Here is a 19,221-nt window from a genome sequence, read left to right on the forward strand (position 1 = left end):
GTGGCCCATGTGCATGTTGGACTTCTTTCGCACCGTACGTAGCCAACCGCGCTCATCAGAGGTGCGGGGGGAGGACAACAAACTAACACACACAAAGCAGTTCTACAGAAAAAAGTTTTCAATCGAGATTTAAAAGTGCATAGCTTCAGTGGCTTCCTAATATCGGGAGGAAGAACGTTCCAGACGGCCGGAGAAGCGCATCTGAAAGTGCCGCGCGATGCGGTGCCCTCTTTGTTCGATTGACGTCGCGGAATCAATTGTGATACTTTACCCGCACGGCCGCCTTTGTCTTCCCAGTGCTAATGGTCACTCGCTGCCGTACACGAAGGGACTAATGTCTCGTGTCCCTTGGTGTGCGTTAGTGTGTATGAGTGAGTAAACATCACCCCTGGGGAGACAAAGGCGGCCGGGCACTGTCCTGCCCCCCCTCCCCCCACCGTGTGCCATGCCGGTCGTCATCGGGGCTCGCTAGCAGCACTTTCCCCGACAGTCTGTTCAAGTAAGTGAGGCTGTCAGTGTATCAGCATTGTTGACTCACTCGCTGCCGCCTTTGTCTCTCTGAGCGGTCTCGAGTCGACGAAAGGGAGGCCGCAGCCACAGCTGTGGGCGGGGGTCTGTTTTGTTTTGCTGAAGAGGATGTGGGGGAGTGGGGGTAGCGAGGGGAGGGGCTGTGGGGGGAGGGGAGGGGCTGGGAGTGGAGGGAGGGAGAGGCCGTGCCCAGCGATGGTTGTGGGCGCCGAGGGAGGGGGAGGCGGAGAGGGGGGAGGCGGATTTGGCAGTAGTCGAGTATGGGGGGGGGTGGATTTGGGAGGCTTTCAGTGACGTGGAGGTATGTGTGAGATGGCGGGAGCTGGGATGTGGTATGTTTGGGGGCTAAGGGGGTATGCTGGGGTAGAGAGGGGGTAGGGGTACTGAGAGGGTGGCTGCATGCACAGGGGGTGTGCAGAGGCCAGCATCGCCATCACCATGAGCCGTGATCAATGCATCGGTGGTGGTGACGAGCAAACAGAAAGGAGACGAAAACAAGTTGAAAAGACTAATCGAATCGCGTTCCCTGAATCGCGATAATTAATCGACGAACCGGCAGGGCACACGAGGGGCGGTGTAGCCAGTGCCACGCCCGGCCGCCTTTGTCTCCCGCAGTACTGATGTTGACTCTCTTGCACCAGGTACTGACTCACTGGCTTGGTCTCTTGGTGTGTGGCTGCGCGGCGGCTCCCGACCATCCTCAAGAGCTCCGTGTCACCTCAAGATCTGTGTGTGTCCCACCTCAAGATCTGTGTGTCCCACCTCAAGATCTGTGCGTCCCACCTCAAGATCTGTGTGTGTCACATCAAGATCTGTGTGTGTCCCACCTCAAGATCTGTGTGTCCCACCTCAAGATCTGTGTGTGTCACATCAAGATCTGTGTGTGTCACATCAAGATCTGTGTGTCACATCAAGAGATCCGTGCCACCTTGTGTGAGCGCTGTGAAGCCCCCCTCCCCCCCACCGCGTTACATAATGGCCACGTGTTCAACCTATGCCGCGTCTCACCTCCTTGGCACGCCTCAATCTGACCGCAAGAGCCTCCAGCGTGTCTCCGTGACACATCTTGATTCTTGAGCAGATGAAGAACAATGATTGCAAGCGGCGGCTGAGCCATTGCTGAGGCCACCGTCTCGCCACCACTCATCCTTGAGGGCCCCTCCACGACGCTAGGGGACCTGCGCATGGTTTGTTTTTATGATGTATCTAACACGATGCTTGTTTACGAAAGTAAAGCCTCACTGAGTCTCAAGACTACTTTTCCAGGAGAGTCCTGCCAAGGTTTTACAGTAGGGGTGGAGATTCGATGTTGCTGCTGTTGTGTGATCTCAATTAAGTATTCTGCAGGTGATTTGTCAGCATTTAGGATGTTGTTTGGTCAATTACATTTTACGTTGAGTGGAGGAAACCCATGCTAACAGTGGGAGAGAATACAAACTCCGCACACTCATCCATACACACACTCACTTCTCTCACACTCTGCAGAACACGAGGAGATTATACAAAAAACTCCAGTCACACACTCAACAACAACAACAACCGCCATTCGCCACTAAGTTACAGTGACGTCACCACGGCGCTTGTGCCAGGCTCGGTGCACGTTGAGGCCACGTGAAGTGTCGAACGCCCTCTGGCAGGAGGTCACGGGGCAGACCCAGGTGCCATGGGTGGACTGACTGAGATGACTGGCTGATGCCTCACATGTGCCCCCTACTGTGCCAACTTGCTGTGTTTTTTTAGGCCACCCAGCGCTCCGCTCGTTGTTGTGAGCGTCGCTCCTCTGCCCTCCGTTGTTGCTGGAGGGTGACTGCCTTCAACTGTCCCAGTAGCATCCTTCATGAGCCTCCTCAACACTCGCGCACACTCTCACACACAAAGACAACGACTCACATTCTCATAGCCTGCAGCACAGGCGGAGAACACACCGACTCCACACCGACTGGTGCCTGAGTAGTCGAACCCAGGGCCCTCTGGCTGCGAGGCGTACGTGCCACAACTGCGCTGCCGACCTGACATTCTCTCAGATTTTACGCAAATTTCTGTTTGGTTTCTTTTCATGTGAATTCTCTTTGCTTCTTTGTGGCCTCGTATCCTACGAATGAAAGTAACAAATAAGCAGGACATTCACCTTCTACCCACATCTGTCCCACCACATAAACAAATATTAACGTATTTATTTACCCATCCCATCAGCTACACGTGGTGACCTTCTGAGAGTGCACGGGGAACACTTGTAAGTGAAGGAGGCGTTTTGCCTTCTCATTGCTGCTGTGATTCCAAGTTACTGCCTTTGTCATTGTGGTGACCCAAGTCACTCTTACACATGAGATTCCTTTTCTGGTCTCTTGACTTCTCACCCTGGTTACACAAAATCAACTTGACACTCGAAACGAGCTGAGCTTACAGCGGGCGGAGCGGTGGTGCAGTGATATGCGCACTGTGTAGTCCATCAATGTAACCCGGCTGCCCGAGTTCAATCAATCCCCTGCCACGACTAACATCAGTGGCGATATCTGACTCGGTTGTGCACTCATCCCTCCCACTACCCCTAACCAGCCCTCGTTGACCAGCGTGGTGAAGTATGGTCAAACAATCTCCACACAACCTACACGGCGTGGAGATGCCTTGATCCAGCAGTATATTGATACAGTGCTGTCATGTACAGTACATCTGTTTTGAAATCTCGAGAGATCTGGCTCATTACCATCAGTCCTTAATTAGAGACGGTCAAAGGTGCAGCCCTGCAACTGCTGGCTCACGCCACTGCTGGCGCAAGGGTCGTCACTAGGAGGGAGCTCTGGAGAGCCCCTGCAGAGGGTATTTGGTCTACTCGTTCACGCTGGACAGAAGGCTTGGAAGAGGTGTGAATTACCCACCCTTTGTCCCGCCACACGCGACTTGCATGCCGACCATAGACTTAGCTGTGGTGAACACATTTATACTGCTGCCATGGGATGAGTTGGGATGGGTGGGAGGTGCGGGAGGGGGTGGATTTGCGAAATTCGCCCCCATTGTTCGAACTGGCGCGCCGGGAGATAGAACCGGCGGAGTGTGGCTCACAAGTCACGAGTTCAACACAAGTCACGAGTTCAACACAAGGCCTCAGTCACACGAGGGATGAACAGGGGCTTCCGTAACAAACACGAGCTCGCGATCTCTCAGCTGGCAAGGTCATAAACCCAATTCATCTTCAGATATAGCGCCAGGCCAATTAGTTAAGACGTTAAGGTCGCCGAGTGTTTGTTTCTTCACATCACAATGAATCAACAGTCGCGCGTGCTACAGCGCCACCTCGTGCGCTCACGGCTCCCATCCCAGTCCCAGCTGCCAATGGGACCGCGTTGGACAGTCATTCTCGTACAGAGACGGCTCTTCTCTTGCCAAATCCACTGCTGGATGAGGGTCGCCCTTTCCCACACCGTGTGGGTCGTGGGGGAGTTTATTACTTGACCACACTTCACCACGATGGTCAGCACGGAGGCGAGCAGTGGCGGCTCGAGAAACTCATACTATTTGGTTTTTTCGGTAAAGTCACGTAGGTAAAAAATAAAATAAATTAAAAAAACAACTCAATTAAATCACGACGTTTCGGGCGGTTGCGCTTTCGCTACGTTGTCCCCACCTGAATAAGGACGCTTGTGTTGCGCCCGAAACGTCGTGATTTAATTTAGTTGTTTTTTCACTTATTTTATTTTTTACCTACGTGACTTTACCGAAAAAACCAGAGTATGAATCCTTGCAGTCACGAAAACTTCAAATCTAGAACTAGAAACTCCTGTGGTGGGAGAGGGCCCGGTCCTGAAAAGTCTAGCTTTTTGAAATATGGCTTTCTTATCTGGGAAAATAAATCAATTGAATATTTAGAGCAGACGATGTTAACTCTACAGCTGCAGTGATTAAGCGACTGGCACCGAGTGAACATGGAACATTTGGCCAACGTTGATCTAACGTTTCCAACCGCACGCCAGCATTGTCCCGACGTTGGCTCAACGTTGGCGTGTTTACTGGGCAAGATGCCCTCAAACAAATGGAGACGTCTGTCGGAGTGGCCCGTCTGGGGGAGACAGCAGAGTGCGCACACCAAGGGCAGTTGCTGAAGGCAAGCCCGGGGTCAGAGCGGATGCAAAGCAACTCTAGAAAGTGCGTAAAGAAGTCGGGGTTCACTGGGTGCTGCATTGCCCGCTGTGACAAACGAATCGGAGTGATGGACATCCACAAATAATAAAATGGAACACGGTGTTAAACGTGCGCAGACAAGCGTGGGGAGGTGTACGCTTGGAATGACGCCGAGAGGAAGAGCAGCACGTGGAGGAAGGGGTCACGCACAGGTCGACTTGTGCGGATTTGACCCTCAAGGAAAGGCAGTGAGCTTGGGCAGGGCGCGACCCCAGTAAACACGCAACGTTGACCCAACGTTCCGTGTTCACTGGGTCATGCCGAGAAGCGATGAGGGCCGGTGGTCGAGACTAACGACGGAGCGACAGGCAAGTGAAGCAGCAGCAGCATTGCCAGGGGGCCGTGAGAGATGGCCATGACTTTGGGAAGGCCTTCATCCAGCGATGGATAGGTCATGGCCGGTGATGATGGCGATGAGGGGGTACAGTTGTTTTGGAGCTAAATCAATGGCAAGGTTTAGACGTCGCTGGCAAGTGTTTATAGAGGTGTGTGAGGGTGACAGTGTGATGTTTGTACATGTGTGGGTGGGGAGCGGTGGTGGAGCGGTTAGCGCGCTGCACTATGAACCCGCCCTACCCAAGTTCCACTCCCGATCACGGCCAACACCAGTGGCCGTGATCTAAATCGGTCCAGGGCCTCCCCTAGGTCGACTCAGCCTCAAATGAGTATTTGGTGCGGTGTGTCAACATCGCCACTCGGGAGACAAAGACGGTCGGGCGTGGAGCTGGCCAACGTTGGGCTCACGCTGTCTACTGAGTTATTCGTGGGTGTTGCTACTAAGAGAATGTCCTATTTGTTGAGGCCGTTCAATTAGCAGCATTGCCCAATGTTTATTATTTTGTTAGATTGAGGGATAATTCTAAACAGGAATGGAGACTGCTTTAATAATACTGAACATGAGCAGCCTACACTGTATCTGCAACCGTGTCATCATCAGCCATGATCAATCCACTGCTGGATGAAGGCCACCAGTCGTCTTCCCGAGTAAACGTGGAACGTTGATCCAACATTGGTATCTTCGCTGGGTCCGTGTGGACAATTCGCATCCTCCCTGTCCACATTCGTCCCTCCACATCAACAGAACACATTCCTGCGGAGGGAGCTGGTAGGGACGTTGGGTTGCTCGGTCAATGGCCAGGGTCAACGGCGGCGTGGTGTATTCCGCAAATATGCCCGACTGTGAGGGCGGGCACAAGCCGGCGTGAGTAGGTTAAACGTTGAGTTTCATAAGGGCACCACGGGGTGACCAGCCCCTCCCCACCCAGCCCACCCCTACCACCCCCCACCCAGCCCCACCCTCACCACCCTCCCCTCCCCACCCAGCCCCACCCTTCCCCCAGTCCTTCCCCTCCCCACCCTCCCCTCCCCACCCTCCCCTCCCCTCCCCACCCAGCCCCACCCTCCCCAGCTATCACTTGTGACCAGGTTTCTTCTGAAAATAGGTAAAAAATAGGTTAGGCTTTGCCTGGTAATACAAATATTGTTTAGTTTTATATGTGTATATTTAAAAAAAAAAGTGATTTGTTTACATTTCCTATACTTTGCACTCCTGTATTGTTTGTTGTTGTAACGTTCTGACCAGCCCCTATTGGACATCTGTGAGAAAAAGAGCTTCATAGCTCATCGGATTTCTCCAGAATAAATAAATAAATAAACGTTATCATCGTCCTGTTCTGGACGCTGTTTCGTTGCCACGGAAACACGCAGCAGCTGTCGCCACGGCAACGGGCGCGTCTCGCGGGGCGGGGCAAGGCGCGTTGGTGGGCACCACGTGACGCGCGCAGGCCAATCGCGGCGCAGGGTCACGGCGTGGGGGGTCAGGCCCAGGGCAGCGCATGGCGGCGTCGGCGCCCCCGGGCAGCAACGAAGCAGGAGGACGAGGAGCAGCAGGAGGGCAGCACCAGCAGGTGACGGGGCGAGGCACGGGGCACGGGGCACGGCCAAGCAGGGCTCCCCTTCATTAAAGGGGGCAGCGCCGCGGCCACGGTAGAGGGAGGCGGCCAACGTCAGAGCTGGAGCAAAGGCAGCAGGGCACAAGGTTCCAGTGTACACAAGACAAAGGTCCCCCGTGTAGCCTGAACAGACTGTTGGGGCAAGTGCTGTTAGCGAGTAGCAGCACCTACGAAGGCCGACACGAGGGGGTGGGTGGCCCGCCCGCCGCTGTCTCCCCAGTGCTGATGTTGACACACACTGCACCTGGAACTCATTTTTAAGGTTGAGTTGACCTAAGGGAGACCCGTGACCGGTTAAAATATTCGTGTCCACTGCTCTCCGTCGTGAGCGGAATGGAACTCGGCTCGCCGGGTTCGGAGCGCGGTGCGCTACTCACTGCGCCACCGCTCCCCAACTCGGTGAACGGGGCAACGCTGAAGTGTACGGGGCAGGGCAGGAGGGCACAGGGGTACGGCCCCAGTGTGTCGGGGCAGGGCTCCAGCACAGGGGGCATGACCCCAGTGTGTCGGGGCAGGGCAGGAGGGCACAGGGGGCACGGCTCCAGTGTGTCGGGGCAGGGCAGGAGGGCACAGGGGACACGGCTCCAGTGTACGGGGCAGGGCAGGAGGGCACAGGGGGCACGGCTCCAGTGTACGGGGCAGGGCAGGAGGGCACAAGGGGCACGGCCCCAGTGTGTCGGGGCAGGGCTCACGGCAGGGGGCACGGCAAGGGACAGCCACTGTGGTTGCCGTTACGCGATGGACGCAACATTGATGTCTGCTCCTGTTCATTCATCACCGTGAACCTTGCCCTATCCGCTGTTGGCTTGAGTCTTCTCCGCACTGCCGGCAATGACTGCGCGTTGTCACCACCCGCCCTGTCGCCGCGGCTTCGTCGGCACAGTCGAATAGACGGCACTGTGGCGGGGTGGTGGTGAGGTTGTGGGTCGTGGCATCGTGCGGCGCGGCTAAACCGGGACGGGGGATCAACAGCGCGGTCCGCTGGGGCATCATTGTGGCAAGAGCGTGTGGTGTGGGATCGGGCAGCGCGGGGTGGGGCGATGGTGGCGCGTGGTTGACGGCGTGGTCCGGCGTCGTCGTCGCAGACCAAGCTGGTGAGCGACCAGCCGTACGACGAGAGCCTGGACGTGACGGACACAGAGGAGGTGGAGACGCCGACGCCGCGACAGACCACAGGTGACCGTCGCTGCTCCCGCCGATCTGAGACACACCGCGACCACCAGTCACAGTTCTTCGGTCCTGGGGCTCAAGGGACAGACTACTGGGCGTGTTCGTTGATGGGTGTCGCGTAACTGCGTAGGACAACGGGGTGTAGAGATAGGGTTGCGTTCGGAATATGTTTAGGGATAAGGTTGAGTTGGGGTTTGGGATAGTGTGGGGCTAGTGCAGGGATTGCAATCGAATTCGGTAACAAGAACTCATTATTTCAAGAGCCCCAATGCACACGAATGCGAGGCGGTGGTCCTTAATAAGTAACGGTCACGAAACAGCCCTTAAAGAGACGGAGGTTGTCGACCCCTGGGCTAGTGGATGATGTTGGGTTAAGTGTAGGGGTTGGGGACAGGTTAGCTTCAGGATAGGGTTCGAGTAAAGTGTTAGGCTAAGGATAACACTAGGGATAGGGTTACGTTAAGGATAGGTTTAGGAGATGGGGTTGGGTAGGGTTAAGGAAAGGGTAAGGGATAGGTTGGGCTGGCTTAAACATCTCACTTGGCTGCAGAAATGTATGTCAGTGGGGCAGTATGTAACGCTACGTCGCCACTCACACTCGCCTTCGTATCTGCCCAGCGGTGCTGTAACACCATCTGTCCACCAGTAATGTAATGATACTCACACAATGCTGATAACACTTTACAATATTGAACTTGTAGCACAGTGGCATTCTACTCAGATCCAGTGCGCAGTGAACTAAGGCATATTTAATATGAATCATTTGTTGAATGTTTTATTTAGAGGGACACTTTGATTTTACATTAAAGCTATACTTTGTAGCTTAAACTCTAGGGGGGAAGTGGGGGCAACATCGCCCCCCCCCTACTGGCAGACTAATGCCCATTTTCAGCCCGGTGTTGCATTCACCTTTTCTGCACAGGGACAGCTGCCACCAGGAGGTCCCCTTATCTGGACTACAGCAGGCCCTTGCAAGGGTTGAGATGAGATGTGTTGTAAGGTCCTTTGATATACTGAGGCAGTGGTGGCGATGCACACGGCTTGTAATCCAGCACAGCGGAGGCAGCGAGGGTTCGTGGATCACACAAATGCTGCGAAACTCCCTTCCCTTGGAGATCGAGGTGCCATACCCTGGCTCACCAGGAGGAGATAGTACAGAAACATGTGGACTAATATCATCTGTCCTTTCTGTATAGCATAGAGTGTCGCCCCCTGGCATGCGTGAGGTTTCTCCGGGTGCTCTGGTTTCCTCCCACGTGTGTATGAATACTCATTACTTGACCGATAATTCCTTTATCGAGGACCGCAGAGCTTTGAGCGGAATTTGGTGCCGGCTCACCGCCTGGCTGCTGCTGCCTTCCCGCTCGCCTGCGGTTCCTCCTCCCACCTCCGAGTCGTCGTTATCGCTCTCCGAGAGTTACCGATGCTGTGCGGCGTACAAGTAGAGATCATTGTTGTATTATTATAAATGCACATTATTATCCTCGATCGCATGACCCCGTGTGACTCCCGTGTGACCCCAGCCCGAGAACCAAGTGCAGAACGGCGCTCCAAGATGTCGGAGGCCAGCGATGACGACGACGCCCAGGTGAGCGGCCCCAGACGGAGAACGGGGCAGCACATGGAGAAGAGGGTGGGGCAGCACACGGGGCAGTGAATGGCGAAGAAGAGAGGGCAGTTGGCAAGTTCAGGGCGGCCAGCACTCACTCTCCTCTCCACACCTCGCCTGCTCCTGCAGTCTATGGCAGGGATGCTGCTCATTGTTCCAAGCAGCCTTTTATCTGTTAGAATGTTAATTTCCATAGTTACTTCTTATAATTCTAGATTTTAAGTTTTCGTGACTGCAAGGATTCTTACTCTTTGGTTTTTTCGGTAAAGTTCCACTAGGTAAAAAAATAAAATAAATCACGACGTTTCGGGCGCAACACAAGCGTCCTTCTTCAGGTGGGGACAACTTAGCTTAAGCTGTCGCGCTTTCGCTAAGTTGTCCCCACCTGAAGAAGGACGCTTGTGTTGCGCCCGAAACGTCGTGATTTTTATTTTTTTACCTACGTGACTTTACTTCTTATAGTACTCTGCAAAGTGATTTCCTGCTCATATGAGCATTGAGGCATTGGTTGTCATCTCCTGTTGACAGCCCTGAGCCAGTGATGACTGTTCCACATTACTATGGTGGGGGCGAGTCTATCCATATGACAACCACTGTTGACTTCACTACAACGTAGTACCTGTTTTATCGACCCCAGAAGGATTATTGACTGAGTCAACCCCTAACCAGGATTTAAACTCGTAACCTTCTGATTGTGAGTTGCTAGCTCTACTGCTGAGCCACCCGACTGGATAGTAATTGGCATGATAACGTTAGTTTGGGTACAGCGGTGGAGGTTAGCACGCCTCTCTATGAATCCGGTGACCTGAATTCAATTTACAGCCACAGCTGGCATTGGCGATGAGAGATATCTGAACCAGTCCTGTGCCTGTAGTAATGTCTTACGGCTGGTATATCTCATCACTACCATCGTCGTCGTGTCCGCGGAGTTAGTGGGCACTGCACCCCAGCGGCGCGAGACTAATGGTGGCCCCTTGGCCTGCTGACGTGTGCCTCCGTGCCTGTGAAGAAGAGCCATGAGGAGGACTCTGATGAGGAGTCGGAGGAGTCCGAATCTGAAGAAGACAGAATGCACGGAGCCCCTCCCGAAGGGTACCACATACACACACAAGACAAAGATATATATTCATCACAGACTGCTCGGGCAAGTGCTGTCGGCAAGCACCGATGAAGGCCGGCACGGCACACGAGGGGGTGGGTGAACAGTACTTCGCCCGGCCGCCGTTATCTCCCCAGTGCTGATGTTTACATATTGCACCAGATACTTATTTGAAGCTGAGTCGACCTAGGCGAGGCCCAGGACCAGTTCAGATAATCGTCACTGGTGTTGGCTGTGAGCGGGAACCGAACTCGGGTTGCCAGGGTTGTAGCGCAGCACGCTAATCATTGTGCCGCCACTCCCGAAAACCCGCATACATACACGCACACACCCGCGTTGGGTACGCATTCCATGTGCATTCACGTTTATGCGTGTGCGTGCAGCGCGTACGACCCTGCGGATTACGAGCACCTGGCCGTGTCTGCGGAAGTGAAGGAGCTGTTCCAGTACATCACCAGGTGAGCTCACTCGACGCTCACCCAGGCCACGGGCTTGGCTCTCCCTTCTCAGGTTCGCTCAGTCTGCGATCTTATCACTCTGAATTGACATGATCGTCTCAGATCTTAGAGGCTGATCAGGGTTGAGCTTTGCAATTGGAATGTTGCGAGTTCCAATCCCTTTTTGGGGTTGACTCGGCCCATCATCCCTCTGGGATTGATAAATTGAGTGCCACTTTGTGTGGGGAAGTCAACAGTGGTCAATCGATTAATGCTTATTACGCAGAAAGTCCCATGCAGACAGTTAGTTACCCAACTAGTTTTCAAGGAAGATTCGTGGTGCATCAACACAGAACAAGAGCAAGGATGTCATAGTAATCCATAAGCAGGAACTGACAGCAACAGAACAGAATGCGTCAGAGGTGCAGCCACAAATAGTGATAAAAAACAATATTAACAAAATAAATAACAACGTTTGTATAGGCTACAGTGGGTTACTTTACGGTCCATAGTTTGGGTTGCATGGCCACAATCGCATAAAATGTACGAAAGCGTTGCATTTATAATAATAAAGTATTACCATGAGTTTATTGTCCCAATGGCCACTATGCCCCCTTGCAATGCGTGCGCACGCATGTGCGCTGTGCCCCCTGTAATGCATGCTGCGTGTGGGGGGTGCGTGCGCGCTGCGTGCATGCAGGTACACCCCCCAGACGATCGAGCTGGACATGAAACTGAAGCCGTTCATCCCAGACTTCATCCCGGCCGTGGGCGACATCGACGCCTTCCTCAAGGTGCTTTTCTCTCCTCTCCCATCCCCGTCACACGGCGGGGCGCACTGGTCGTGAGGGAGCTCGGTGGGTTGTGGTGGTAGTGGGAGTAGTAGTGGTGGTGATTGGAGTTGGTGGTATTGGTGGGAGTGGTCATAGTAATGGAAGGGGTTTTGGTGTCTGTCTGTGTGTCTGTATGTATGTATGTGTGGTGTGTATCTGTCTTATGTGTCTGTGTGTCTGTCTACGTGTGCGTCTCCCGGGAATAGTAGTGCAGCGGTTAGCGCGCTGCACTACGAACCCAGTGAGCCGAGTTCGATACCGCTCACGGCCAATTTTGGCGATAAATATCTGATCCAGTCCTGAGCCTCCCTGAAGTCCATGTGGCCTTTAAATGAGTACCTGGTGCAGTAGGCATTAGCATTGGGGAGTCGATGGTGGCCGGAGTTGTTGTTGGCCACTTGCCTCGACTGCCTGTTAACAGCTATCTGGGGGTTCTGTGTGTGTAGGTGCCTCCTCCAGATGGCAAGCCAGACACGCTGGGTCTCACGGGTCTCGACGAGCCGTGCGCGCGTCAGTCCGACCCCACCGTGCTCACGCTGTGGCTCACGGAGAACTCCAAGCAACACGCCACTCCCGTACGTACGCACACTTGCGCACGCGCTCATAACAACGCACTCGCGTGCGCTCGCACGCAAAAACAAATTTCTCCCTTGGAGCGTTTTCAGGCTGTAAACACACACAGTCCATCACACAGAGACATGCACAGTTATGCTGTCAGACACAGTCACACAAAAGAGATGCACAAACACACAGACAAAGAGACACAGATATAGACACACAGTTGTTGTGAATCATGGCATGTGTATTGACGTGGTGTGTATATTTACGCGGTGTGGTGGTGGTGTGGTTGTCTGGCGGTGGGGCTTGCACGTGCAGCATGTGAAGGTGCGGAGTGTGGAGGAGGCAGAGAGGAACCCGCGCACGTTGGAGGCATGGGTGGAGAGCATCTCCGAGCTCCACCGAGCCAAGCCTCCACCCAACGTGCACTACACCAAGTGCGGCACAACTACCCAGCCACCCACCCAGCCACCCACCCACCCACTCAGCAGTCGCCTCGCATGCTTATGACGGAAGTGCCCCCGTGCGTGTGTGTGTGAGCGTACAGGCCGATGCCTGACATCGAGAGCCTTATGCAGGAGTGGCCCCCGGAGTTTGAGGAGCTTCTCTCCAAAGTGAGTGGCACCACGACCCCCACATTCCTCATCTTCACCTTTTCACACACTGAGCACACACACGGAGCGCATTCACTGATCACACACACAACACACACGCTGAGCATACACACACGTAGCACATTTACGTTTACGTGCCGCACTTTGGCACGTGCTCTCGCAGGAACATGCGTCCGTCGTTTCTGGTTGTGTCGTTTGTTTATGTCTGGAGGAAAGCGTCGTCGAGTGTCGGGTATCCTTCCTAGAGAGCTGACCGTAAGTTCAAGGGCCACGAGGAGGCAGGGGTTGGGAAGCTGGCCCGCGGCCTCCCTTCTGTCTGCGTGTAAATAAAATAAATATAACTTTTTAGTCTCATCAGTCTATTGGCTTGCCAAATCAATAACATCAAGCAGCATTTGTATATGCACGGAAACCGTGGACCGGTTCCAACCTTCTTGGTCTCATTATTGAATCAGGATTGTGTAAATAAGGTTGCCGGATTACTCGATGTGATTGACAAAAGCACTGCATGTAGACGGATGTAGATAAGCAACCATGGGAATGATGCCTTCAACTCTCGAGGGAGGGAGGGATGTGTTGACGTTTGGCCGATGATGATTCTGGTGACGCGTGTGCAGGTCAGCCTCCCCTCGGCTGATGTCAGCTGTGACCTGCCCCAGTACGTGGACCTGGTCTGCGGTGAGTGCCCTGGCGCCCTCCCCTGCCCCCTCCCCTCCTCCCTCGCCACCTCCCCTCCTCCCTCCCACTCGTCCTCAATATTTAGATTTGCATTCACCCATATTCCAGTCCCCCCTCCCTTCTGCCTTCAAATCACGAGTTAAAACGCATATATTTGACAGGCCCTGCTTCTCCCTTTCCCCACATCGTTCTCTTCCCACTGTGCGGGGCTTTGAGTTGTTTGGTCACATGATTTAGGACCGTAGAAGTAAAAGTTGTTGTTTGGTGAGGAGTAGTGGTGTGTTGGTTAGTGCATTGCACTACAGACCCAGCGACCCAAGTTCTATTCCTTGCTTATGGCCGACATTGGTGATAAATATTTGAACCGGTCCTGGGCCTGTCCTAGGTAAACTCTGCCATGAGTGAATACCTGGTGCGATGCGTAAATGAGCACTTGGGGAGACAAAGGTGGTTGGGCATAGCACCAGCACTTGCCCCGACAGTCTGTGGAGGCTGTAAGGTGGACTTTTGTCTTTGGTGGTGGTGGTGATCGTGCTGTGGCTATGTTTGGGGCAGCCATCTTGGACGTACCGGTGTACAAGAGTCGCGTGCAAGCGCTGCACGTGCTCTTCACACTCTACTCCGAGTTCAAGAACTCGCAGGTGGGGCGACGACCGCTCGGTACAACCACACTCAACAGCTCGATACAACCACACTCAACAGCTCGGTACAACCACACTCAACAGCTCGATACAACCACACTCAACCACTCAATACAACCACACTCAACAGCTCGATACAACCACACTCAACAGCTCGATACAACCACACTCAACAGCTCGGTACAACCACACTCAACAGCTCGATACAACCACACTCAACCACTCAATACAACCACACTCAACAGCTCGATACAACCACACTCAACAGCTCGATACAACCACACTCAACAGCTCGGTACAACCACACTCAACAGCTCGATACAACCACACTCAACCACTCAATACAACCACACTCAACCACTCAATACAACCACACTCAACCACTCAATACAATCACACTCAACAGCTCGATACAACCACACTCAACCGCTCAATACAACCACACTCAACAGCTCGATACAACCACACTCAACCACTCAATACAACCACACTCAACAGCTCGATACAACCACACTCAACAGCTCGATACAACCACACTCAACAGCTCGATACAACCACACTCAACAGCTCAATACAATCAGACTCAACAGCTCGATACAACCACACTCAACCACTCGATACAATCACACTCAACAGCTCGATACAACCACACTCAACAGCTCGATACAACCACACTCAACAGCTCGATACAACCACACTCAACAGCTCGATACAACCACACTCAACAGCTCGATACAACCACACTCAACAGCTCAATACAATCAGACTCAACAGCTCGATACAACCACACTCAACCACTCAATACAATCACACTCAACAGCTCGATACAACCACACTCAACAGCTCGATACAACCACACTCAACAGCTCGATACAACCACACTCAACAGCTCGATACAACCACACTCAACAGCTCGATACAACCACACTCAACAGCTCGATACAACCACACTCAACAGCTCGATACAACCACACTCAACCACTCAATACAACCACACTCAACAGCTCGATACAACCACACTCAACAGCTCGATACAACCACACTCAACAGCTCGATACAACCACACTCAACAGCTCAATACAACCACACTCAACAGCTCGATACAACCACACTCAACCACTCAATACAACCACATTCAACAGCTCAATACAACCACACTCAACCACTCAATACAACCACACTCAACCACTCAATACAACCACACTCAACAGCTCAATACAACCACACTCAACCACTCAATACAATCACACTCAACCACTCAATACAATCACACTCAACCACTCAATACAATCACACTCAACCACTCAATACAATCACACTCAACCGCTCAATACAACCACACTCAACCGCTCAATACAACCACACTCAACCACTCAATACAACCACACTCAACCACTCAATACAATCAGACTCAACAGCTCAATACAACCACACTCAACCACTCAATACAACCACACTCAACAGCTCAATACAACCACACTCAACAGCTCAATACAACCACACTCAACCACTCAATACAATCAGACTCAACAGCTCAATACAACCACACTCAACAGCTCAATACAACCACACTCAACCACTCAATACAATCACACTCAACCACTCAATACAATCAGACTCAACCACTCAATACAACCACACTCAACCACTCAATACAACCACACTCAACCACTCAATACAATCACACTCAACCACTCAATACAACCACACTCAACCACTCAATACAATCAGACTCAACAGCTCAATACAACCACACTCAACCACTCAATACAACCACACTCAACAGCTCAATACAACCACACTCAACCACTCAATACAATCACACTCAACCACTCAATACAATCACACTCAACCACTCAATACAACCACACTCAACCACTCAATACAATCACACTCAACCACTCAATACAATCAGACTCAACCACTCAATACAACCACACTCAACCACTCAATACAACCACACTCAACCACTCAATACAATCACACTCAACCACTCAATACAATCAGACTCAACCACTCAATACAACCACACTCAACCACTCAATACAATCACACTCAACCACTCAATACAAGCACACTCAATAACGTGATACAACCACACTCAACCACGTGACACAACCACACTCAACCACGTGACAACCACACTCAACCACGTGGTACAACCACACTCAACCACGTGACACAACCACACTCAACCATAAATGTTGATTTGAAGCTTTCGTGACTGCAGGAATTCATATTCTTGGTTCTTTCTGTAAAGTCACGTAGAAGGGAAACAATAAAATAATAAAAATATAAAACAATAAAATTATCACGACGTTTCGACTGCAACACAAGCAATCATCATCAGGTGTGAAAACGTCGTGAGAATTGTATTGTTTTATTTTTTTATTATTTTATTGTTTCCCTTCTACGTGACTTTACCGAACGATCCAAGAATACACACTCAACCACTCAATACACACTCAAACGCTCGATACAACCACACTAACCGCTCGATACAACCACACTCAACCATCGTCACAACTGCATTGTGTTCCATCATTGTGTCACGGTGTTTATTGGGCCAGGATGCGCCCTTCTCATGCGGTAGCCGGCAATGGCGGCCTCATGTCAATAGGGGGCAATAGGGGGCAACAGAGGGGCTGAGCCCAGTGCTGAGAGTCGATGCGCCATAGGGTCCAACGGTGACCCTGTGGAGCAGCGTGTAAGAGGGGCAGACCCCAGACCCCAGGAGGGGGGCTGGAGGATGACATCATCCCCGGATCCTTCTCGAAGGTTCGAGAAGGAAGGTGTGGCCGGGGCGGAGCGAGCCACGGCTCTGTATAAAAGACGGACCTTTGGACGGTCCGGGGAGTCGTCGTCCAGCTGAAGACAAGAAGCCTCGTGAAGACTGAAGAGCCACAAGGACAGAGCCGTGCCCCTGGCAAGGGTCGTCTCAAGCTTATTACCAGTGAATATTCCAGCTTCACTCGGGGAGGACTTTCAGATTAGCCAGTAAGAGGCATATTAGACTGGGGGGCACACTCTCCATCGTGTATCGGGTGTGAGGGGCCGTGACCCTCTGTGTTAACTGTTAATTGTTAAAATAAACCCGTGTTGCCTCGGATAAGTTTCCTCTCTGTTTTGAACCCACTACAATTGCATGGACTGCTGCCATATGTGTTATGCGGCCTCACACAAGCACAAAGATCTCCCATGTAGCCTGCATAGGCCAATGGGGCAAGTTCTGTTAGCGAGCACCTATGCAAGTCTGTGGATCTCTGTGTAAGTCTGTGTGTCCCTGTCTGAGTCATTGATTGTGTTGCAGCACTTCAAGTGGCTGGCTGAGAAGGGGGGCGTGGGTGAGGCTGGCAGTGCCCCCCAGGCGAGTGAGCCGGAGGCCGAGACCCTGACTGTGGACTGAGAAGGCTCCCCACCACTTTCCCACACACACACCACTCACATTACACCACCAGCACACGGCATCATACCAGCACCACCCCACACACCATAAAAACCACACCAGCAGTACGGTACACCACACCTGTGTTATACCATTCACACCACGCATATCATACCGGTGGCACATTTGCATCATACCTGCAGCATCCAACACCAGCATCGCATCATGCACCCCACACACCACTCATATGGCACTAGCAGCACGCTACATTGTACCATGAGGACCCCATACGAGCAGCACACCAAACACACCACGGCAGCGGCACATCACACCAGCAGCATGGCCACACACGCGCCTGGCAGGTGCGTGTGTTCTCTGCGTTCCCCACCTGCGCCCCTTCGTCGTCTACCGTTCTCGTGTCACTCTGCACTGTTGTTGTTGTTGTCTTTTATTTTCATGAAATAAACAGAAGTAAAAATGTCTCGTCATCTCAATGGGCCATAGAAGGAAATAGTGAGATAGGCTGCGTGGTAAAAGTATGTGTGGGAGACAAAGGCGACCGGGCGTGGTGTTGGCCACCCACCCCTTTCGTGGGTGTCGCGGTTGTGCTACACAGCTCATCAATGTGATTGTGGGTTTACTCTGTGCCGTGCACGACATCCGACGTTTCGCTCCACGCTGCTGAGAGCTTGGATTCACTTCCTGAAGCAGGTCCCTGCCACGTGGAGCGAAACGTTGGACGTTGTGGCGAAACGTTGGACGTTGTGCCGAACGACACGAGGTCACAAATCCCGAAACAACACATCGGAGAGCTGATGTGCAGAGGACCCAGAAACGAACGGGGTGACGCCAACGATGAGAAATTTGCTGAGCTGGCGTCGTCGGGTCCGAAGAGGAACTTTCATTTCCCCGAGCGAGTCTCGCTCTGAGCGAGTTTGGCAGCAGCTGTGGGACTGTGATAAGAATCGCCGTGATGGTGAAATCAACAGCGTGCGCGCGGTCCTACGCGCAGAGGTTTGACCACGACTCGATGCACGGAGCCACGCTCACAGAGACCCACAGACTCAGAGACCTACAGACTCACAGACCTACAGAGACCTACAGACTCACAGAGACCTACAGACCCACAGAGACCCATAGACTCAGAGACCTACAGACCCACAGAGACCTACAGACCCACAGAGACCTACAGACTCACAGAGACCCACAGAGACCCATAGACTCAGAGACCTATAGACTCACAGAGACCTACAGACCCACAGAGACCCATAGACTCAGAGACCTACAGACCCACAGAGACCTACAGACCCACAGAGACCTACAGACTCACAGAGACTCATAGACTCAGAGACCTATAGACTCACAGAGACCCATAGACTCAAGAGACCCACAGAGACCTCCAGACTCACAGAGACCTACAGACCCATAGAGACCTATAGACTCAGAGACCCAGACTCAGAAACCCATAGACTCATACTCTTAGGTTTTTTCGGTAAAGTCACCTAGGTAAAACTAAATAAATAAAAGACATAATATAAATA

The 19,221-nt window shown here is 52.6% G+C and overlaps 1 protein-coding gene across 3 annotated transcripts; it reads left to right on the forward strand.

The window, feature by feature from the left end:
- The first annotated feature begins 6,491 nt into the window (after nucleotides 1–6,491).
- IFT46 (intraflagellar transport 46) lies at nucleotides 6,492–18,160 on the forward strand. Of its 3 annotated transcripts, none has more exons than XM_078869924.1 (12): nucleotides 6,492–6,611; nucleotides 7,742–7,832; nucleotides 9,350–9,414; nucleotides 10,445–10,527; nucleotides 10,918–10,992; nucleotides 11,672–11,765; nucleotides 12,251–12,379; nucleotides 12,681–12,799; nucleotides 12,910–12,976; nucleotides 13,594–13,654; nucleotides 14,210–14,314; nucleotides 17,606–18,160. In XM_078869924.1, exons 1-12 carry the CDS (start codon nucleotides 6,540–6,542, stop codon nucleotides 17,623–17,625), a joined length of 981 nt encoding a protein of 326 aa, XP_078726050.1. In that variant the 5' UTR covers nucleotides 6,492–6,539; the 3' UTR covers nucleotides 17,626–18,160. The 3 variants fall into 3 exon arrangements, with proteins under 3 accessions (XP_078726050.1, XP_078726048.1, XP_078726049.1); XM_078869922.1 differs by having other exon boundaries at nucleotides 14,210–14,295; XM_078869923.1 differs by having other exon boundaries at nucleotides 10,448–10,527; nucleotides 14,210–14,295.
- Nucleotides 18,161–19,221: the final 1,061 nt, after the last annotated feature.

This window comes from Lampetra fluviatilis, chromosome 29, assembly GCF_964198595.1.
Source record: "Lampetra fluviatilis chromosome 29, kcLamFluv1.1, whole genome shotgun sequence".
Taxonomy (NCBI): domain Eukaryota; kingdom Metazoa; phylum Chordata; class Hyperoartia; order Petromyzontiformes; family Petromyzontidae; genus Lampetra; species Lampetra fluviatilis.